Below are 21,531 nucleotides of genomic sequence, written 5' to 3'. Positions count from 1 at the left end.
TTACAGCAACATCCAGAAGTCGAGTAAGGTTTGCAGGCTTTTCTTTGTCATTTTTTTTGTTCTGTCTTTTTTAAACATAACATTATTTTACTGTGGAAGTACTTGGGGATTTTTGGGAGATTCTTCAGACCGGACAGGTTTGGACGGATTTCTCCTCGGAAGATTGTCCTGCTTAATCATTGGACCAATCGGATTCCTTGCCAGCGCCCAAAGGTGCCGGAAGCCGCACTCCAGAGTTCTTTGGGGCAAAGAACACACCTCCTGCAACAGTCAGCCGCCGACAGTGCTGCTACAAAAGTGGGTGGCGGAAGGCAAACCTGTCTTTTCAACCCTGAGCCTACTTTTACTTTGACTCGCGGATGTCCGACACTGGCGGTGGATCTTGGACGACGGACACCGGAGAGAGAGAGAGCTCTACTAGTTGCAGTTTCCCACAGAGCAACAGGTAGATGTGATGATACACCTACAGGGCAGTGCCATGTGCAGGGACGAGGAATGAAGGCCCAGTTAAGTTGTCTCATACACTACAGGAGACTCTTTCTTCTCGACTTTTCTGTTTCCTTTTTCAAGAACCACGAAAATCCTATTTTGGAAATGCCAAACTGGGTGTTTTTGGAGTTCATTTGAGATGGAGTAATCCTACCTCTTAGATCGGCGTGGCACTTGCGCTCGTTGTTTTCAGACATCCACCTTTTTAATTTTTATTTTATTTCCTCCCAATCTTTAAAACATCTCCAGCAACATTTTTCATCTTCCACACGGGAGTGGGGAACAGCATGGTGCGGACCTTGAAGCGCGGACCGTGCGGAACGTGTTACTAGACCACGGGTTCAGGAAGGAAGGCAAGATGTTGGCATAGCTGTTGAGTTGAAAACCCTGCTATGCCGACAAATTGCCATCTTTCTCTCCCCTATGCTGCCAAACAAACAGTGAATTTGTTGTTGTTGTTGTTGTTTTTAGATTTATTTATTTATTTATTTAGCTATACCTGCGCTCAAAACCCTCCAGGAATATATATGCATATTTTTTAAATGTCGCTTTCATTTTTGTTTTGAACATGTGCGAACTCTTTCTATGCAGATAGAATGTGATGTATGCTGTTAAATGTGGGCTAACTGTGTATAATCTACCTGTTACTGGGGCAACCTGCAGGTTCACACAGCACAGGCACTGATTATGTATACATCATTTACAGTAAGCAGACAAAACAAAATGCATGGTTTACACTCTCTCTCTCTCTCTCTCTCTCTCACTCTGTGTGTGTGTGTGTGTGTGTCATAAAGTTCATTACATATAATTTCACAAAAGTGTTTTTTCTTTCTGATGATTGCAAAGAAACTTTTTGGTGCAACGTTCTTATTTTTTGTCAGTGTAACATTAATCTCTTTATGACACATTCTGTTAAATATTGTTACAATTTTTTTTTAAGTTTTTACTCATATCCTTCCATCATCCTTTTTTTTCTCTCATGACCCAACTGCTTTTGTCATAATAGCGCATTTTATTCCCCCTCTGATGATTCAATAATCATCGATTATTAAATTAAAGCTTTACCTCATCCTTACAGGCAAAAATGTAACAAAGCAAGCAAAACAAGCAGCTATGTTATTTGAGTGTTTCCGTTCTATGCTTAACCTACTTCTAGCTGACAGCTGTTTTTCCTTGTTATTTTGGTAGATGAAAAGCATGGTGTATTTGCAAGGTAAGATAGCCTGTTAGATATTTAAGTGCTCAGGATTAGAGAAATAATGAAAATGTGTTGCATCTTAACTGACTTCAACCGTGAAGCGATTATCGTGGTAAGAAGAATTCGCAACATTCATATCACAACACTGAGAGAGAAAATCTGGGAAAAAAGGAGTTAGCTACTATGATATATGACAAATTCACCTGTAACTTTGCTTATTCAAAGTTTTCTTTTGGCAAATGAATCAAACTCAAAATAAAAGTGCATGGACAAGACGACAGAGTCTGTAAGCACCTGTATAATAGTATATAAGAAGAATGATTAGACAATAATATGTGATATTATCATAAGTCCATTACTGACCTGATTTTTTGATCTTGATATTTAATTTTTAAATATTCATTATTGTGTCAGCAAAACTTTAGTGAGTTGGTAAACCTATTTTAATCACATGTTATACTGAGTGTGTCAACATTAAATAGAAATAGATGTTCTTTCTTAACAGTTAAGTTACTGCCTCTCAGATCATGTTTGCTTTCCTGCACTGAAAAAAGACTTTTTGTACACATTCTGGAAGTGGCGGTGAAGTTTCTTTGATGTTACTTATAATAGCACAGTAAGAAACACAAGGAAGTATGAGTCTATACATCATAGATTTTAACTTCAGTGCTCCCTACAGCTTTGTTTGGATTGAAACCTACACAAGTGTGATGTGTGTGTGTGTGTGTGTGTGTGTGTGTGTGTGTGTGTGTGTGTGTGTGTGTGTGTGTGTGTGTGTTTTAGTGTGTGCATAAAAAGGTAACGCTCCATATTGTTACCTTTTCTTTACAATATCTGCTTATTTGATTTTTAATGAAATTTTTACAGATGACAATTTTACCTTTATTTGTTTGTTTTCTTGGAGGCATACTTTTTTCAGTAGTATATTGGCCTATATTTCCACTACAGGACATCTTTGCTCCTGCCACACTTTGAAAGTGCCTCATTATTGGTCCTGATCTTATAATTATTTGTGGCAGCTTATTTTGATGCAACGCTGTCACAGTTTACTCATTCAGCTAATATTAGAAATAATTCTAATATCTTGACATTGTTTGAGAGCTGAAATTAAAGGACCGGCATATGATATTATTTCAAAATGCATCAGTAGTGTGAAGTAATGCAAAGGTTAAATGTAACATAACACAGGTCCTAACAGCAATCAGACTGTCAGACAGTAAAAGTTCCCACTGCCCTTTATGTGCATAAAAAATACATAAGAAATATATGTGATAGAGTGTATTTTAATGAATATGTATACAGTAACATTTGCATGTAGAACAAATTTATTGTATTTTGTTGACATTCTACATTTTTAGCAGTTAGGCTTTTTAAAAAAAAATTTTTATTGTTTATTTTTCTGATATGTCTGTTATTCTGCGTCTGTTGTTATATGTCTGTTTAAAAACCACAGTTATATTTTAAAGAATGACGGTGTGTAACTGTGACTTTATTTAAGCTACTGGCTTCTGCTAAAAGTTTACTTTGACCAAAATCTTAACTTTCAAATAAAGTTAAGTGTTTTTATTTATTTACTGTAGCAATAGATAATAATAATGAATATATATATATATATATATATATATTCCTCATCAAAAACAGAATTTGCCATAAAAGTTAAAGCTGACCGGCTTGCACATTCTATTTCTGCAGGCGGCCACCGACCGGCTTCTCTTCTCTCTTCACGCTGGAGCATGACTTTGCACGGCGTTGACCACGTGAGCAACGCTTGGTGGTCACGTGAAGGCGTCCTTCAGTCTGTCTGTATGCTACTTTCTCATTCAGATGTGTGCGTACATGTCTGCGGTTTGTTTGGCGTCCACGTGAAGACATTTTTTTGAAAACCGCGAGGTAAGAGCACGCACCGTGAGTTACCAGAGCGTCTCTGACGAAGATGCGCCGTGTTTTATTTTCCGGCCCGGAACACATTAGCTTAGCCTAACTTAGCTTGGCGGAGCTAGCCTGTACTCTGTTCCTAAGCAAACTCTGGATTGAAACCAGACTTCTAGCACTGAGTAAGTTAGCACTCGTATAACACAGGGACAATTTTAGGCTCAAACGTTTAGGTAGGGCTCAGCTTCTAATGGGGAAAACATTCATTTAGTGTTACATATTGCAATTTTTACATGAATCAAATAAGAATAGTTAATGCATATATGATATATATAGTTAATACAGCGCTGTAACTATCACGAGTCGTATACCACGAGATATTTTATAAAGAAAATAAATAATGACATAAACTGCAATCGTCAATTCGTTAGAAGGATGACGATTGCAGGTGATTTAAACACTTGCACCTGCTTTAGGGTGGGTCCGTAAACCTGAGGGAAAGGCTCAGTCATGGTGACCAGAGTTTTCCTGAGTAAGGCGGAAACAGATTTGCTGCAAAGGACATGTGACGATAAACATGCACAACATTGTTTCAGCCTCTTAACAGAAAGACTGCCACTCCATGTACCTGTACAAGAAGCAATCTGATAATAAAGTTGCTTTTACATACAGGTTTTTGAATACAAAGCCTCATTTTGTTGTAACGACTCAACAGAGGGCATTAGGCACTCCATTTCAAGTGTGCTACTGAAAAGCACACTTTTTTTGGCTTATTTCTTTTTGGAAATACAGTTAAGGTTTCCATTTAATTTTACTACCTGTAAATAAGGTAAATGAACATAGTATTTGTGACATAAGTTACTGAAAGGTTAGGAAGAATCCACATTTAGCACACTGCTTAGTTATGTGAAACATTAATCAGTGAATGCAGGCAAAACAGAAGGTACCTTGGCTTGATAACAGCGTGGTAGACTTTGGTCACTCATCCGCTCTTATTGGTTTCTCTTCACTGACATCATCCTGCTTTTGCCCTCACTCCCTGTCTCTATTTTCCTCTTAGTCTTTGTGTTGTCATTAAAAAGTACATGTAACACTGAAACAGTATTTAAAACCCAGTGAAAGGCATAAACTGATCCATATTAATTATCCATCTATGTCAATTGCAATGTTCAGATTCAGTATTGCACTGATACTGATATATGAGGTAAAGCAGCGGCCCCCAACCTTTCTTGTGCCACGAACCGGTTTAATGTCAGACAGTATTTTCACGGACCTTTTTTAATGTGTCACAGATAAATACAACAAAATAAAATGATACGACCAAGACAGCAACTGTGGTATTTTGTAAATATATTAATAAACGCGAATTCACTGTGTAATTGTGTAACTTTTTTAGCAGCATCCTCCTGAAATGCACCAACAACATTGAGAGTAACATCCCCCTCTCTGCCCCTTAATGCTCTCTGGTCACTATGGTAATGCGTAAATATTTATTTCAAAATAAGACACACAATTACAACACGGGAAAAGACCCAGAAAACGATAAAGTTCACACCCGAGCCTCAACTCTCACGGCCCGGTAACACACGACTCCGGTCCGTGGCCCGGGGGTTTGGGGACCGCTGAGGTAAAGCCCTCTTGACTTTCTCTCATTAGAATCCAGTTATATGTTAGTTTGTTTTAATCATTTATTTTAGAAAACACATTTGTCAATTCATGAAAAAAAATACATTTGTAATAAACTGTAGTTTCTTTAAATTAGTTCTTTAAACAAATAAGCTTAGCTCCACCAGAATAGGAAACTTTGACAAAGTGAAACTGGCTCATCATCTCTATTCTAGACTATATTAGCTAACATTTTTGACACTATTTTGAGAATAAATATACTTAATAGTAATGACCCTGCAGCATCAGAAAAATTTGCACTTTTTCTTGCTAACGTTTCAGTTGGTGTTTTAAATCCGTGCCGGCTTGTGTCATGAAATTACTTCTTCATCTCCTTTCTGTCATGAACAACGCAGGTCTTATCATAATATTGGGAATGCTGGACTTTTAAACCTAGGGCTGCTCAATTAATCGAATTTTAATCACGATTACGATCTGGGCTTTCAACGATCATTAAAAATGACTGAGCCGATTATTAGCCCCTCCCTCATTTATCCGCGACACCTTAAAGGCCGGTCCGTGAAAATATTGTCGGGCATAAACCGGTCCTTGGCGCAAAAAAGGTTGGAGACCGCTGATTAAGAGGACCCGAGGGAAGCTCGGAAAGCTAAGCAGAAGTTATTTGGAGAGGAGAGTGACTGCTGTTGGTTGAAAAGAGAGGTAAAAAAAAAAAAAAAAACTTCAGTGGTGTTGCACACTATTTTATATTATTTTTTAAAGTCATTGTTAACCCTTTAAATCCGGTCAGAGCAGCACGCTCCGTTTTGTGTAACTATTTTTAAATCCCTGTAGAACCTGAACCGTGTAAGCTAGCGCAATAATTTGTTTTGCATAATGAAACCGGAGGAGTTGTACTTACATCTTATGCCATCAGCTTGTCCTCGGTCACGGTTTCCTTCCACATATAGCTTTGCAAAAATTGCATAAAAAGCGCTTGCAGGAACGAAAACATAATATTCCAGAAACACGCTTTGCCGATCCGATCAGCTGTTCGTAACACTTCCCACAGTGAAACAGACGTCAGCACGAACTGTCGCATGTCCACCATTTCCTGGCCGAAACCGGAAGTGACGTCATTTTCGCGGAAATGTAGTTTTTTACTTGTAGGCCTTAAAAACCTCTACTGGTCATGTTTGACTTTTCTGAATAGTTTCTGGGATGCTTAGAACTCAAATTGCACTGCTGGAAATAATTTATTTTGATGCACCTGCTGTTTTCTTTGCAAATTTGCATCATAGGATTGTTTTTTCGTTTTTCCTGCAGTATATAAAAATTGGTGTATCTCCAAAATAAAACTATGAAGACACTCAAAATAAATTTCCTGTTGTTGTAAACTATTTTTTGCAACTTTTTTGTATTTAAAGTTTTGAGGAATAAACCTCTTAAATTTCTCCAAGTAGAAATATATGTAAAAAAACAAAACAAAAACGATATAAATTTTTTTGTAGTTTATTGCACTTTTTTGCAATTAATGTAGTTACTATGGACTTAATGCATACATATTATTAAAATATGGGCTATAACAGTTATTTAGCAACTTGAAATGCTCCCACAAATGGCACTACAACATGTAAAAAAATAATATAAGCTCTGGTGGACTTGGTTCTATAGTAGGTCTTAAAGGGTTAAATAAATATCGTCAAATAATCGCGATCTCAATTTCAGTGAAAATAATCGTGATTATCATTTTTGCCATAATCGAGCAGCCCTATTTAAACCTGTTCTCCTTCTAATCTGATGTCTCTGATAGACGTTTTTCGGAATATAACCTTAGAAAAAGATGTCTAATAATATTAAAATATGTTATTAATGCGGTTATTTTTAGGGGCGCTAAGATAAAATTTAGGGATGCGTTGGTAAAAAGGTCTGGTGTAACTTTGGCATTTTTAACAAACCTGTCCCTGTATGAAACATTCAATGAGCAGTTTGTCATGAGCTTTGTGCGATAATAATTAGTAAACTTACCTAATGATCGCGGAAGTTAAGAGTTACAGTAAAAACACATCCTTGGTGCCAGTGTGAAGGAACGGAAACTGAGGAGTGTTTTGCTCCTACAACAGAAGAAGCCACATTACCGCAGTTTGGCCTTTATGAACATAAACAGAGGATTTTGTCAAAGCTTGAAGGAAAAGTGAAAGATTTCAAACCTTTTCACTTTTCATAAATGTTATTATTTTCCCCTATTGGTTAATTTTGAGAAATAAGCATTTGTAGAACGGTTTGGACACCCACTGCACTGACTTACCACAAAGTTGTGTGTTTAACACAGATGAACAGCGACAACTTTAACCTGAGCGAGAAGATTGTGTCACCTTCCTACATCCGTCAGGGATCGCAGGCTCGCCGTGGCCATGAGCAACTCATCAGACAGTTACTGGAACAAGTACGCTCAAAGCTTTCTTTTGTTTCCTCATACCACTGCAGTGAAGACACTTCCTCTTTCATGTTGTGTGTGTTGCAGGGAAAGTGTCCCGAGGAGGGATGGAGCGAGAGCACTGTTGAGCTCTTCCTCAGCGAGCTAGCTGTGATGGACAGCAACAACTTCTTGGGTAACTGTGGAGTAGGAGAGAGAGAAGGCCGGGTGGCATCCAGCCTTGTGGCAAGACGACATTACAGGTTCAAGTTTGCCCGCCAGGCCTTATGCGTTATTAGCGATTCACTTTTAAACCCCGAGTGATGGATTGTGAGGCAGATAAAAAGCAAGCGGATCTTTTGTTGTTGTTGTTTTGTCTCTACGACAAATATTTCGTAATGCAGGATTGTGCTTAAAGCGATTCTGATTTAGAATAGTTGGAAGAAAAACACACTCTGCGCCCATCTCTGTCACACTTGGAGACACACTTTTTTATGTTGCCTACGTACATCACCACAGTGGATTTTAAATAAGACAATCAAGATGTGATTGAAGTTAAAACTTTCATTTTTAATTTAAAAAAAGTATTTTAAATACTTTGCTTTAACTGTTTAGGAAATAGTTGGATTAAAATCTTTTGCCGTCAGTGACTGGATGAAGTGTAAAAGCCATGGACATGGTCTTCTCTTCTCGGTCAGGCCTTTACCTCAGCCACCTTCAGTTTGTGCTTAAGTAACTGAAAAGCTGCTCTGTTGGGCTACGATCAGATGACCACCTTGGCGATTTAGGAATATCCAGTTTCTTTGCCATGAGAAACTCTTGGTTGCTCTTGCAGTGTGCATTGATTCAACATCTATTTGCAATGTTACGTACTCGATTCCTTTGGCAGCTATGCAGTACAGTACTGCTACTCTGCCGTACATGCTGGTTTCATCTGTCCCAGGATTTTCTCCATGTCCGTGCAGGCTCTGTTAGATGCTTTCTTGTAAAGTCTGTTCTTCCCGTTCTTGAGTGTAACCAGCAGCACATCACTGTAAACCCTCCATATTTCTGTTCATAAATGCATCTCTTGATTTTGGACTTTATCAATGATATGCCTACCTCCTTGAGTGTTTTTCATTTGACTTGAAGTTGTGAAGTTTTTTTCTTAGCTATGAAAAGAATTTGAAATCTTTCCTAATTATAGTCGGTGCTCTTTAAGGCCTTTTTGTGTTGCTGGGGTGATCAGTGCATGGCTTCTTTCTAAGAGTGTGCCAGATTGTTGAATGACAGCTAAAAATAAAGAAAAAGATTTTCCACATCTTTGACATTAAGAGTTCCAGTGAACAGATACCACATTTTTTGTTAAACCCCTTGAATTAAAGTTAAACGTCTAAAGTTAACTGACACTCTGATTGTCACTGTGGTGGTATATAGAGGCAAAACTACAAAATCTGTGTCATCATCCACATGATTATGGGTCTGACCGTTAGCCATAAATTGGTTTGAGGTCAGGATGCTGACTCGGCCGTTCCAAAACCATGATTTTCTTTGTTTCAGCCTCTGTGTGTTTTGTTTAATTGTTTTATTGCGTGCACCAAGCTTTTCTTGTTCTAAAGTTATCTTTTAAAATTTATTTTATGAGGCTTACACGTTGCTCTGCAGTTTTGTTGTGATTCTTTGTCACCTCCAAACTTGGTGTGATCCTAGGGAGAATTGGGGGAGCTGTGCTATACACACTTCAGACCTCATTTCCTTAACAGGAACACTTGATTCCAGGTTGCTTTTGGGGAATGGCTAACTGAAATTTACTGTGTTTGATAAAGACATGAAAACTTTTTGTGTGTTATTAGTTTAAAAAGACTTATGTTTGCTTTTTGAACACATTTCATGAATAATAAGTGCAAAACCTTTTGTAATTCTAATAGATTTTGTTGCAGTTTGTCTGTAACGAGGTAAAAGCACCTATACTGATATACAGATAAGGACAAAATTATTAGCCCCCTTATGAAATGTAATTGGCCTTTTTAACAGAACAAGTGATTTTCAATGTAGCATTTATCTGAAGTTTTCTTCAGTAAACAAACTTTACCGGGGTGAATATTATTAGCCCCCTGAAAATCAAGAATGTGCTTTAACTTTGTAACGCTCACTGCTTGTAAAATCAAGGTAAAACTGAAAGTTTTCTTCCAATTTACATACAGTATAAAAACGTCAGAGTTTGAGCTGTCACTTGAAAAAGCATCATTCCAAAAACAATAAGTTTAGAGAAAAGGATTTGTTGCAGGAGATGGATAATGATTTTATTTATTTGTGCAAAGTAACATGAGCGTCCAAAGTAAAACAGGATGTTTGAAAATGCTGCGTTTAACAAAAGAAGGAAAAAAATAAATTGCTTGCTCTGTTTACCTGGGCTTTCAAAATACTTAATAAAACAAGGATGTTTCATAGGGGAGCTAATAATTCTGTCCTCACCTGTATCTGTGGGTTTTTTTTAAATTGGCCTTGCACGCAGATTTATTACACTGGGCTGTGAAATGTCAGCTTTGTGCTCATCACGGAGTTTAGGAGGTCGTTTAACTGCTCGTGTTGTGACATCCAGCTGTTTTGTCTAGGCTGATCCACGGCATCGGCCGGTCAGGTGACATCGCTGCTATTCAGCCTAAAGCTGCAGGATCCAGTCTGCTTAACAAACTGACCAACTCAGTTGTCCTGGATGTTTTAAAGCTTGCAGGTGTGTAGCTCTTATCAGTTACACTAGTATTTGTGATAAGCTAGATGTTAAATTTTGCCTTTTCCTCCCAAATGTCCACTTGGTAAAGTGTATGGAAGTCTTTATGTAGAATTAACGAAAGGTTTCGAAGTCTTATTTTCAGTTGTCTGCTGCTTGTGCGTTACAGGCGTCCGGAGTGTGGCTAGCTGCTTCGTGGTACCCATGGCTACAGGGATGAGTTTGACTCTCTGCTTTCTGACCCTTCGTCACAGGAGACCCAAAGCTCGCTACATCATTTGGCCTCGCATCGACCAGAAGTCCTGTTTCAAGTCTATGATCACAGCAGGTGACCATATGACTCGTATCCAGTGTCCTGTCAACCTTACATCCTGATCAGCGAGCACGTCTGTGTTTGAAATGTCATGGATCTTGAAGGGTTCAGATTAATTGTGAAAGTGTTTCACTTTATTGCCATCTTTAAATCGTTTGCTTACATTAAGACATTACTGTTTTCTCAGGCTTTGAACCTGTGGTCGTGGAGAATGTGCTCGAGGGTGATGAGCTGCGGACAGATTTGGAAGCAGTTGAACGCAAGATTGAAGAGCTCGGAGCTGAAAATATCCTGTGTGTTCATTCAACGACTTCTTGCTTCGCCCCACGGGTCCCTGACAGGTCTTGTAAGCTTTCATTCATGCCCTCAGGTTTTATTATGTCATGTTATGTATGTGTTGATGTAGGCTGCCTGCAGGATTTCTTACTTTCAAAGGAAACATAATGTATGTTGCTTGTTTTGGCTCATGGTGTGGGAATAAGGTATGCACAATTTCTAATACTGTTTGTTTTGGGGTCTTGCAGGCTTGAGGAGCTGTCATCTCTCTGCAGCAAGCATGACATCCCCCACATAGTTAACAATGCATATGGCGTACAGTCGTCCAAATGCATGCACCTCATTCAACAGGTATCAACACTCTTCACTGCACAGTGCATGTAGCAAGTTGATCTGGAGCTCACCTTTGAATGCTACGATGTGATTTTCTCGGATTGTCTGTCATCAGGGCGCTCGTGTGGGAAGAATCGATGCCTTTGTACAGAGCCTGGACAAGAACTTTATGGTTCCAGTAGGTGGTGCTATAATTGCAGGCTTTGATGAGCCGTTCATACAGGAGATAAGCAAGATGTACCCAGGTGAGTGTTAACGCTCACTGGTATGAAACAATAACCAGGTGGGCATGTGTACCCATGCAGATTTGTGTATTTACATAAAAGCAAATGTTTTGAAAGTTTCAAAGTGTAGAGCACAGTTTTTAGTTTTTATGCACTGCCATATTTTAGTAAATTGGTAATAAAGCATGAAAATGTTTGAATGATTCGTTTTCATGCTTAAACATAAGATGACTGTTCACAAACATAAAAATCCTGCAGCCCACTTTGTGTTTATTGTGCCCTACTCTGATTAACACGCAGGGCTGCAATCAAGCATTTTATTCTTGATCTTTTGTTGATTTCCTTGTTCAGGGTGCTACAATCATAAAGCAGTAAAGTCCCCGTCGTTTCTCTATTAGCTTTGAGGACTTGTTAACATGTAAATGTTTAATAATAAATATATTACAGGAATTGGAAATGAAAAGAAAAAAGTCCACAGTCCATCGAGAGGCACTGGGCTATAAAATGGGATAACTGATGTAGTATGAAGAAACAGGGTCTTGTTGTTGTTTTTGTTCTTTTTTGTTGTTGTTTGTTTAACTTCAAACCTTTTCAGCACAAATTTCCCTCTTTCCTACTTTTTCTTCTTGACCCGAGACTGCAAAGGCAACCGCATTGTTCCCGTTCTAAATGTTAGATCCATGATTTCTAACAAAATCTCACCTCTAGTGCATTTTAACCATCATCGCTGAAACTGGGGTGCATTTCATTGGGACTGTTGATGTCCCCATGGTAACTGAATTCGCTACAATCCTACCTGCACTGTTCTCACACTGTCACAAATCCATCCAATCAGAGATGGTATGAACTTTGCACGAGGGAACTGGGAGGTTAAAGGCCAATGTTTAAACCAGCTGCACTGGACAACTGTGTTGTCACTGCCATCAGATAATATCTAGAGAAGTTCATTGACGTGCTTTTTAAACATTTTGGGTAACTCTCAGAAAGCAGCAGTAAGACTGTGCACTGCTCTGTGTGACTAATCGGAATCTGCCTAAGCCAGCTTTTCACTTTGGTTTATTTGTTTAATTTTCTCATGCTGCAGTTGAGCTTCTGTCAGTGCTTGGAAAGTGTCCAGCTCTGATACCTTCCACTAACTGTCATCTGTGGGTATACTGTTACACATTTTCTTTTCTGTCAGGCCAAATCTGAACTGAAGTTATACCAGCTCATAGAAAAATGACACCAGGCCCGCTGTAGAAATGCACAGGACTTTGCATTCAAAACACTTTAGGTTCATCCCGCCAGCAATCAGACCGATGAACCCTCAGTAACCCCGGCAAGCGTCTTATTTTATTTTCGGTTTTTAGTTTCTTTACTTGTCAAAAAGACACTAAATTATTTCACCAAAACCTCAAACTATCAGGGTCAAACTTATTACCCGATACTCCAGTGGGATTCAACTCAGGGCTTTATGCAGGCCAGTCAGGAGTGACGTATGTTTTGATTTGTTGTTGTGCTGGAAGTCAAAGCGATGCTGACTGCTTGAGGTTTTTTTCCTGCCACCCTGATGAGATCACAGTTCCAGACACATTGCAGCGTCCCCGCAGCAAAATACTCCCACCACCGTGTTTCACTTTGGGGACTGTTCTTTGGGTCGTATGCCTCTCCCTCCAAACACGAGCAGCGTCTCTGCAGCCAAAACAGCTTCCAGTATGCATAGAGTCTTCCTCCAGGCTATTGTTGGGATAGTCCAGTCTGGCTTGAATGTGACTCTTCTGACAACGTGGAGATTTTCTGTGTCTGAAATCTCGAAGTCAACAAAGACTCTGCGTTTAGTTGTCGTGCAGCTTCCCTGCCTGGACGTCTGTGTCCTGAGCTCCATCGCCCTTCTACAGTCCTCGACACACTGCTCTGAGGCTCTTGATGCTTAACAGCGTATTTGAAGCATATGAATGTCAAAAACCGTGTTTAAAAGCCTGCACTCATCTTCTTTTACTCTCCTGCCCTTTCTAATTGATCCCAGAGGTGGATGCGTGAAGCACAAGCCGGCTAACTCATTCACCAATGTGTCAGCAGCTGTTCTGGGGCATTTTAGATACATCTCACTCTAATTTTCTTTCAAGAGTCTTTGAAATGTTTTCCTTCCTACCTCTGCCGGGCTTGTTGTGTACTGTGTGAAGAAACTAGTGTGTTTAGAAATGTTATGTTATGTTTAAATCCTGTCAGGGGGCTAATAATTTTATCCTCATCTGTATAAGTCAAATTGGATTGTTGTTAAACATTAATAACAAGCTTCTAGTTCAGTTTGACAGCAGCTTCTGGCTTCTCTTCCAGGGAGAGCATCAGCCTCACCTTCCCTCGACGTCCTCATTACCCTTCTCACGCTGGGAGTCTGTGGCTATAAGAAATACTTGTCAGAAAGAAAGGTGAGAGTGGTGCACACGTCACCTTTTTATACGGCTAAAAATAGTTCCTCACTTAGTTAAACGTGGCTGTTATGTCTGCTGGATGTTTCCAACATGTATGATGAGAACATTATGGGACTGCAGGAGTATCAGGTGTATATTGTAGTCTGTCTGAATATGTCTCTGTGCCGTGTCAGCGTCTTTCCTACTAAAAATGGCAATAACTTATATAAGTTGTATTGAGTTGCAGTTGGCTATATGTTACAGTTTTCTGTGTGTGTGTCCTTTTTTGCTTCACCTGCGTTCTCACTGATGATAGAGACTGTGGACTTGTGTGTAGTGAGCTCTGTGAAGGAAGGAGTCCACTATAGAAAGATAAAATTGATTCTTTGAGAGTTTGAGAAAACCTCCCCTGGTGGCTTCCTGCTTTAAAGCAGAGTTACTCACAATGCAGCATCCTCCTCTTTAGATGATCGGCACTGCAGCATTCTCTCTCCTCTAAACTGCTGCTGCGCCGTAAATGTGCTGCAACTGAGAGAATCTGTTTGTCCTCACACTCAGAGCACAGAAACTCGAAAAGGAATAACACTTTAAAGTAGAAGTTTTTTTAGAAATTACCCCGGATTCATATACAGAAATTACACGTATTTAAAAATGATGCCATACAATACTCAAAGTGGGATATCGGTGTACAACCTAATCCGTAGCTGAAATGTATACCTAGGAGATTCCTGTGGCCTCTTGCCTGACCCGACACACCATCAGAGCTTATTGATTCCTCTCGGTCCACTTTATGCATAATTAATGTACAGAACCATTTTTTTCCCCATAGAGTCTGCAGAACGTCTCTCCCAGAATCACGAGCTTTTAATAATTCAAGCGTTTCATCTGTTTAGGTTCATTTACTGCCTCGTGTGTACCACCGGTTTAGATAATGTCTGCATAATGAAAAGAAGAAACGGGTGATGCGCGTGCTTTTGTTTTAGTCGGGGCGGCCTTTGACTCGTCACAAACACAAACTTATTGTCCTGCACTCTCACCACCACTTACGCTGTTCTCCTCCTGCAGCATAATAAAGTCATCCTTTGTTATTAGAGGACAATGGACACTTAGAGACACTTGACATCATTGAAATGCTGTTTGTGTTTGACTCTTGACAGGGAAAATATTTTCCCTCTTGATGCTTTCAAACAAGGACAGTATGAGTCAGCAGAGTGTGCCCTCGCTCACACACACAGACGCAGTGAAAAGAGCTTCTTTGGGGAATCTGGAGCTGGTAGCTAGCAACAAACGCACTGTGTTTAGTTGTCGTGTAGCTTCCCTGTTTGAACGTTTGTGTCCTGAACATCATCGTTCTATTTCAGTCTTCCACACGCTGCTCTGAGACTCTTGGTCCTTAATCAGCGTATTTGAAGCATGTGAATATCAAAAACTGTGTTTAAGAGCCTGCAGTCCTCTTCTTTTACTCTCCTGGCCTCTCTAATTGATCCCAGAGGTGGATGCGTTAAGAACAAGCTGGACAGGAAATGAACATAGTGCTTGTACTGAAGCTTAGACTGAAACAGACACACATACAGGGTCAGGCAAATAGGGAAGAGTTTGGTCATGCATCCACCTGCTTTGTTGGAAGATTTGCTTGATTAGCAATAAAACCAAGGCTGCTGCTGCTGTTAAAGTAAGCCTGTGTCTGTATGCAAAAAGGAGTATTGTAGTGCTATTTATAGATCTTGTGTGTTGTTCTGTGTCTTCATCCTTCTTGTGTGTATTGGCATGGTGTGCAGGAGATTTATTCGTTCCTGGCTGAGCAGCTGAAGAGTCTGGCTTCTGCACACGGGGAGAGGTTGCTTCACACCCCTCACAACCCCATTTCTCTGGGTAAGCTGCTGGTTAGGTATCAATTGATCCTCACTCTGCTTTTCTGAAATGGCGTAAGTCTTTCTGGCTTTGCGTTTGGTCTCAGATGTTTACTGACTTCACTATGCGCCTCTCTCTTCCAGCCATGTCTCTAGATGGTCTCCAGGCCAACAGCGACAAGGCGGTGACTCAGCTAGGATCCATGTTGTTCACCCGACAAGTGTCAGGAGCCAGGTAAGGCCATGTTGATGATGTGGCCTGGAAATGGACATGGAGGGGGGAGAGAGAGAATAACAGGATAGGGGAGTGTGTGTGTGTGTTTGAGTGGGTTTAGAAAGATGTTGCATTTTGCTCGGCAAAATCAGCAATCAGGCAGATGGATCTGCTGAATACTGAGCAGCGGAAACTACTTTAGAAAATTAAGACAGCCCTTCCTATCACAGCCGCATCCTAAATAAAACCGGATGTTTCCATTAGATGTTGAAGGATGTGGTCTCCTCTGGGGCAGCGGGCACCAGCTCTGAAAGCAGCAGCATTAGTGAGGAGGATTTGTCAATTTTTAACTGTTTCGTTCTCACTCTGTCACATGAATCGATGGATCTGCATAAATACACAATTTCAAATTAGGAGCATGGCCCCCACCACCCCCGCACATTTCATTTTGTGTTTTTTCTCTTTATAGTTTTCAATCGTGCATGAGAGCTAATCTAAATATTTTATATATCCAGAATAAAAGATTTATTTGGGTCATTCTGTCACGATTGTTTATAGTGTTGTTTGGAATTTAATGCTCCCAGTTGGATTTTTCCAAGGTCCTAGTGTGAAGTGTAGTCAAATGTTTTAGCCTTGTACGTCCTGAGCATGTTGTGTTTTCATAAAAGAAAAGAAATGTTTAAGATTTGAGTTTCGTGAACAGTTTGCAGCTGTGGACGTGGCATTAAATGAAATGCTCTCAGAGCCAAACATGAATGGGAGGCACCCGGCTTTGGATTTTCACATCAGTAGTGAGCTTTTCTCTTCTCCAGCTGAAGAGATTAATAGAGATCTTCATCTGATTCTAGTGCATTCTGCTGCCATTGTGCTGCGTGCACAGTCCTTATAGCTGGGCAGTAATTGATTTCACATTAAAGTGAGTCTAAACTCTGCTGACAGTGGTGAAACCTTGCCAGAATTTATGGCCACGATTATTATTTACAGTATTGCAGTTGAAACCAGGTGAAGTCCCCGCATATCCTGGTCCAGCACATTTCAAAGGTGCTCTGTTGGATTGAGATCTGGGGACTCTGAGCTCAGCTCATTTTCATGTTCAAGAACTCCGTTTGAGATTATTTGAGCTTCATGACGTGTTGTAAGCAGCCCTCAGAAGATGGGTCCTGCACACTGTGATCCTAAAGGGATTCACGTGGTCAGCAACAATACTTATTGTAAGCTAAAGTTTTTAAACAATGCTTATTTGGTACTAAGCGGCCCAAAGTATGCCAAGAAACCACCACCAGCTGCCTGAACAAAGCAGGATGGATCATGTTGTTTATGACAAATTCTGACCCTACCATCTGAATGTTGGGCGTATGGTTGTGTGGGAAGATTCCAGCAGATCAGCAGTTTCTGAAATACTCAGACCAGCCCATCTGGCACCGGCAAACACGTCACATTCAAAGCATCTTAAATCACCATTCTTCCCAGTTCTGATGCAGAGTTTGAACTTCACCAGGCCTTCTTCCTAAATTCTCTGAGTTTCTGCCATGTGACTGGCTGATTAGATATTTGCTTTAACAAGCACTTGAACAGGTGTACCTAATTAAGTGGCCCATGAGTGTACATTGCAGTGTTGGTTTTATTTGTGAGACATGTTGATCTGCGGTAAATATTGCATAAAATAAAGAGGTTATTTTTGTTGTTTTTTACATTATTGTTAAAATTCCATTGCTCTGTGTTACTATGTTCACTCGTGTTTCCAGGGTGATACCACTGGGCAAGGAGCAGACCGTAAGCGGACACACGTTTCGCGGGTTTATGTCCCACTCGGAGTCGTACCCCTGTCCTTACCTCAACGCTGCCTCCGCTGTGGGTATCACTCGAGAAGATGTGACGGTCTGCATCAAAAGGCTCGACAAATGCCTGAAAACTCTGAAGAAAGAGGGCGGTGCGGTGTCTTCGTCGGACCAAGAGGTCTCTATAGGAGAGTGACTGAACTGAGGCTGAACATTTCAACAGGAAGACTTTGACCTTGCGCTGCCTTCATGCAGTTCTTTCTGATTTGGACTGTGTGTTTGTGTTATGAGTCATTACTTCTGGCAGTGAAACACTGTCCAGGTGGTCATAAACCAAAATAATGCAAGCACGTGTCAGTGATTAATTCCCTCATCAAGTGATAATAGGACAAAACGTGCATACACATGCTGCTTAGGAGCATCTGGTCATAGACCAAATGTATGCAAAGACTGTTGTTGACTGTGTATGTTTAACTTTAATTTAAAGCTAATTACACATCCAGCCTTTATAAAAGGACCTCTCATGTGTCTCTTCTTTCTTTCACTTTGAAAACCATCTCTTTTTCTCGTACACTTCCCCCCCTCATCATTACATAAAATAGTGCATCTTTGTAATGTCATATGTTTTACCATGCCTTCTCCAGTGTACGGTAACGTGATGCCAGCGGTACTGAGCCATTAACTCTGTCTGAACCCTTTTTATTCAATAAGCTCATTTATTTTTAGGCTCTGCAACAGATCACACAGAGCAGATAATCAATGATGTACATCAAGCACAGATCACTCACGTGTCCAGCAAAACAAATACTCACTGTTAGTCTCGGTAAGAGCCCGTAATGTTCGCAGCATTAAAAGGACAGTTCATTGTGAAATCGAATTAACACGTTTGTCCCTCTGGCCTGCTGTGTTTTATCTGTGTGGAGTTTTCCTCCTACTAAACTGTAGCCATCAAACAAACCTCTCTGCAGAAGAAAGCAGAGATATGAGGCTTTAACTCACCCAAAATCAGGCAGCTCACACCAAAAGAAATTAAGCTGGAAGAATGACGAATGATGAATTGTCCATTTAACAATTTAAGAGATCTGTAATTAGATTTTAATTGCGTGTTTTGCTGTTATGGAGCAATGGGCAAATTGTAATTACACTGAGAGCTTCACCAGGGACTTGATCTTTAATCACATCAGGCTTCACTGTATTTGCGGAGTTCAGCAGTTTTCTTGAGTCTTGTGTGTTAATCCCTTTGCTTTGTAATCACAATCATTGGGAAGCACAGCAGGTAGTGGCCTCAGGCACAAACATTCACTCCTGCTAACTCCCGTCTAATCCATATTTCAACACTGCATTGTCCAAGTCCCTCCATTCTCCATACATTATCAAGAAATACTGCGCTGTGAAGAGTCCGGGGCAAGCCTCCGCAGCAGTGCTGGGCCCAGGTGTGCTTGTGTCCACAAATGTAAAAAGCTAAAAGCAGCAGCAGAGCGAATCCAGCCAGCAGCCTTTGAAAGCGGGCTGAGCTCTGATAGATATGACTGCTGTATCAGCACACTTTCACTGTTCCAAGCTGTACTGAGTCGTTAACAAAACAGTGGAAAAACACCGCATGCTGGTACAATGCAGCACTCTGAAGAGCAGACGTGGCTTTCACAGATGATTTTTTTTAATGAACGCAGAAAAAATGTATCTCTTCATCAGCTTTAGTCTGAATTAATAAGTGATCAGGTGTGGGTGGATTTTGAAGTGCATTTGCTGTGCACTGATATAATATTGTCGTTTTTGTTTTATATTTTTGGACTCTGGATCTCGGGTGACTTATAGGGGAATTAATAGTTTCTTTAGTGTGTAAATCAGGTAAGGATTTCAGTGAGAGAGAACCTTGCATAAATCATTGCTCCCCCCCTCCGTGCTACCAAAGAAGTAATCGAAGTGAAAGTGGTTTCAAATTTCCAAAGCCACTTACTGCTTTTAAACCCAAAATACTATATACCGTCATCGCTCCTCACCAAAAAAGACAACCTTTAAATATACTACTCCTGAGTCTGCGCTGCGCACACTCAATCATAAGTCTTAAGTACCCCAGGGATGTTGCTGCATGACAAATGGCTCTTCTCTTTCGGTTGTCTGCTGCTGCCAGGAAGAGTGCAGTGATGATGGAGCGCCAGAGTGGCACAAAAAAAGGGCCGCAGATATGCAGACTGGTCCCAGAAGGGCAGCGATAGTAGATAAACAGGCGGAATATAGTTCAGGGAAAAGTTTGCTTAATTGGCTGAATCTGGCTGTTTACTGAAAGTTTTGATCACTCGAGGTGCATGATGTTTGAGTGTTTTCTTACATATCTTACTGCATTTCAGTGCAAACCTGGTCTTTCAGTGGGCTTTTTTGAACCCTCCACTTCCATTTGAATCATTCCATACTGGGTTTCCTAATGTGGGAATTAAGGGTCCACTTCTGGTTCAGGTCTAACCTTCAGAAAGATGATAGGCACTCTTTGATATGATGCAGAACTGAATCTGAGTCACGCAGCCTTAAAGGTGCTTCACAGTTGGTATGAGGTGCTTTTCCTCAGCATCTTTCTTTGGTCGGCACCAAATGCCAGTTAAAAGACTTGTAAACGAAAGAAACAAGGAATCTACTTTAACTAACTATGGTGAGTGACATCAGTACTGCATGGGTGAAGAAATGGTGCACAGAGTGTTGTAAATGCAAAAAAACCCAAACCACTGAGGGACCAAAACCCAAAAAAGTGTGTCAGGGAGGAGAGCCACCCAGCGACTGAGCACTGAGCTCTGGCTAGTGTCACTGATTGGAAACGAGCAACAGCACCTCCTCAGTGCCCACAGGTCAGACACAACAGGCCGAAAAGGAAAGAGGGTGGAGTGAGTGGCCACAAAAAGCCCTCACCTGTGTCTGCATGTTCAGTGGAACACAGTGGATTTGCTCTAGTGTTTACGCTGGACTGCTGCTCTTCTTGCTTCACACTGGTGTTTGTGGGGTTCACAGGGACTTCTGTTGTACTGAATCAGTCACTAAGACAGGTTCTTACGTGAAAACTGGCAACAAATTTCTAGCTGATCTGTGTTATTTAACATGTATGTGTCATAAATGCACATTTGAGAACATTTGTATATATACCATCCTTTCTGAAATATTTGATTTTGTGAAGCAGTGAGTGCAGATAAGTATGGTGCATGTACTCCTTCAAACATGCAGATCAGCAGCCATCCTTATCTGCATTTACTGCTTAACAAGATCAAATGTTGGCCTGTCCAGATATTTTAAAAAGCCGCTGTTTACTCGTGATTTGCTCAGCGTTTCCTTTACAGCCTGTGCAGGATGGCTGCAGGGCGCTGGGGGAGGCGCTGTCCTTGGTGCTGCAATTATGCGCCTCTGACCTTCTATATGAAGGAAGCATCTACAGCTTACGGTATGCCGACATTATATAACATCCTACGTGTGAGTCAAATGGTTTGACTTCGTGTTATTCAGACTGAGCAGCCAGCTGTGTTTAAATACTGCCAGAAATAACACAAAGAACATTCAAATTACGTGTAAACTGGCAACAAAATGCACTTGGGGATAAACATGACGCTCGAAATTAATTTCTGAAATCTATAATTAGCGTGCTTGTTTGGAGATAATAATACACCACAGCTCCATAAACTACACCTATCTTCAAAAAAATAAAAAGGCAAGCGACGCTGACCACATATGAAACGTTGGGGCAAAAACAGATCAGCTCAGAAGAGACGTGGTGGTCACAAGCTGACTAATAACGTCTAATCAATTCCCGCGTGTGGCTGTTTAACCAACAGTTACCAGACTGGAGCGCTGACTTAATAAATATTTAAAGTGGACGGAGGGGAGCCGCA

At 40.5% G+C, this 21,531-nt stretch overlaps 1 protein-coding gene across 4 annotated transcripts; it reads left to right on the top strand.

Moving 5' to 3' along the window:
• Positions 1–300: 300 nt before the first annotated feature.
• sepsecs (Sep (O-phosphoserine) tRNA:Sec (selenocysteine) tRNA synthase) lies at positions 301–18,182 on the top strand. 4 transcript variants are annotated; one of them, XM_085400261.1, is made up of 13 exons: positions 305–445; positions 3,380–3,577; positions 7,494–7,607; positions 7,686–7,840; positions 10,172–10,290; positions 10,457–10,615; positions 10,788–10,941; positions 11,125–11,227; positions 11,325–11,454; positions 13,750–13,841; positions 15,602–15,695; positions 15,818–15,908; positions 17,633–18,182. In XM_085400261.1, exons 3-13 carry the CDS (start codon positions 7,494–7,496, stop codon positions 17,859–17,861), a joined length of 1,440 nt encoding a protein of 479 aa, XP_085256387.1. In that variant the 5' UTR covers positions 305–445; positions 3,380–3,577; the 3' UTR covers positions 17,862–18,182. The 4 variants fall into 4 exon arrangements, with proteins under 4 accessions (XP_085256385.1, XP_085256387.1, XP_085256388.1 ...); XM_085400259.1 differs by having other exon boundaries at positions 301–445; positions 7,494–7,840; XM_085400262.1 differs by lacking the exons at positions 305–445; positions 3,380–3,577 and adding an exon at positions 3,602–3,741.
• Positions 18,183–21,531: the final 3,349 nt, after the last annotated feature.

This window comes from Rhamphochromis longiceps, linkage group LG3, assembly GCF_057381845.1.
Source record: "Rhamphochromis longiceps isolate RC_006_pf linkage group LG3, R_longiceps_female_GT1.1, whole genome shotgun sequence".
Taxonomy (NCBI): domain Eukaryota; kingdom Metazoa; phylum Chordata; class Actinopteri; order Cichliformes; family Cichlidae; genus Rhamphochromis; species Rhamphochromis longiceps.
This window is presented reverse-complemented; position numbering and strand designations above follow the sequence as displayed.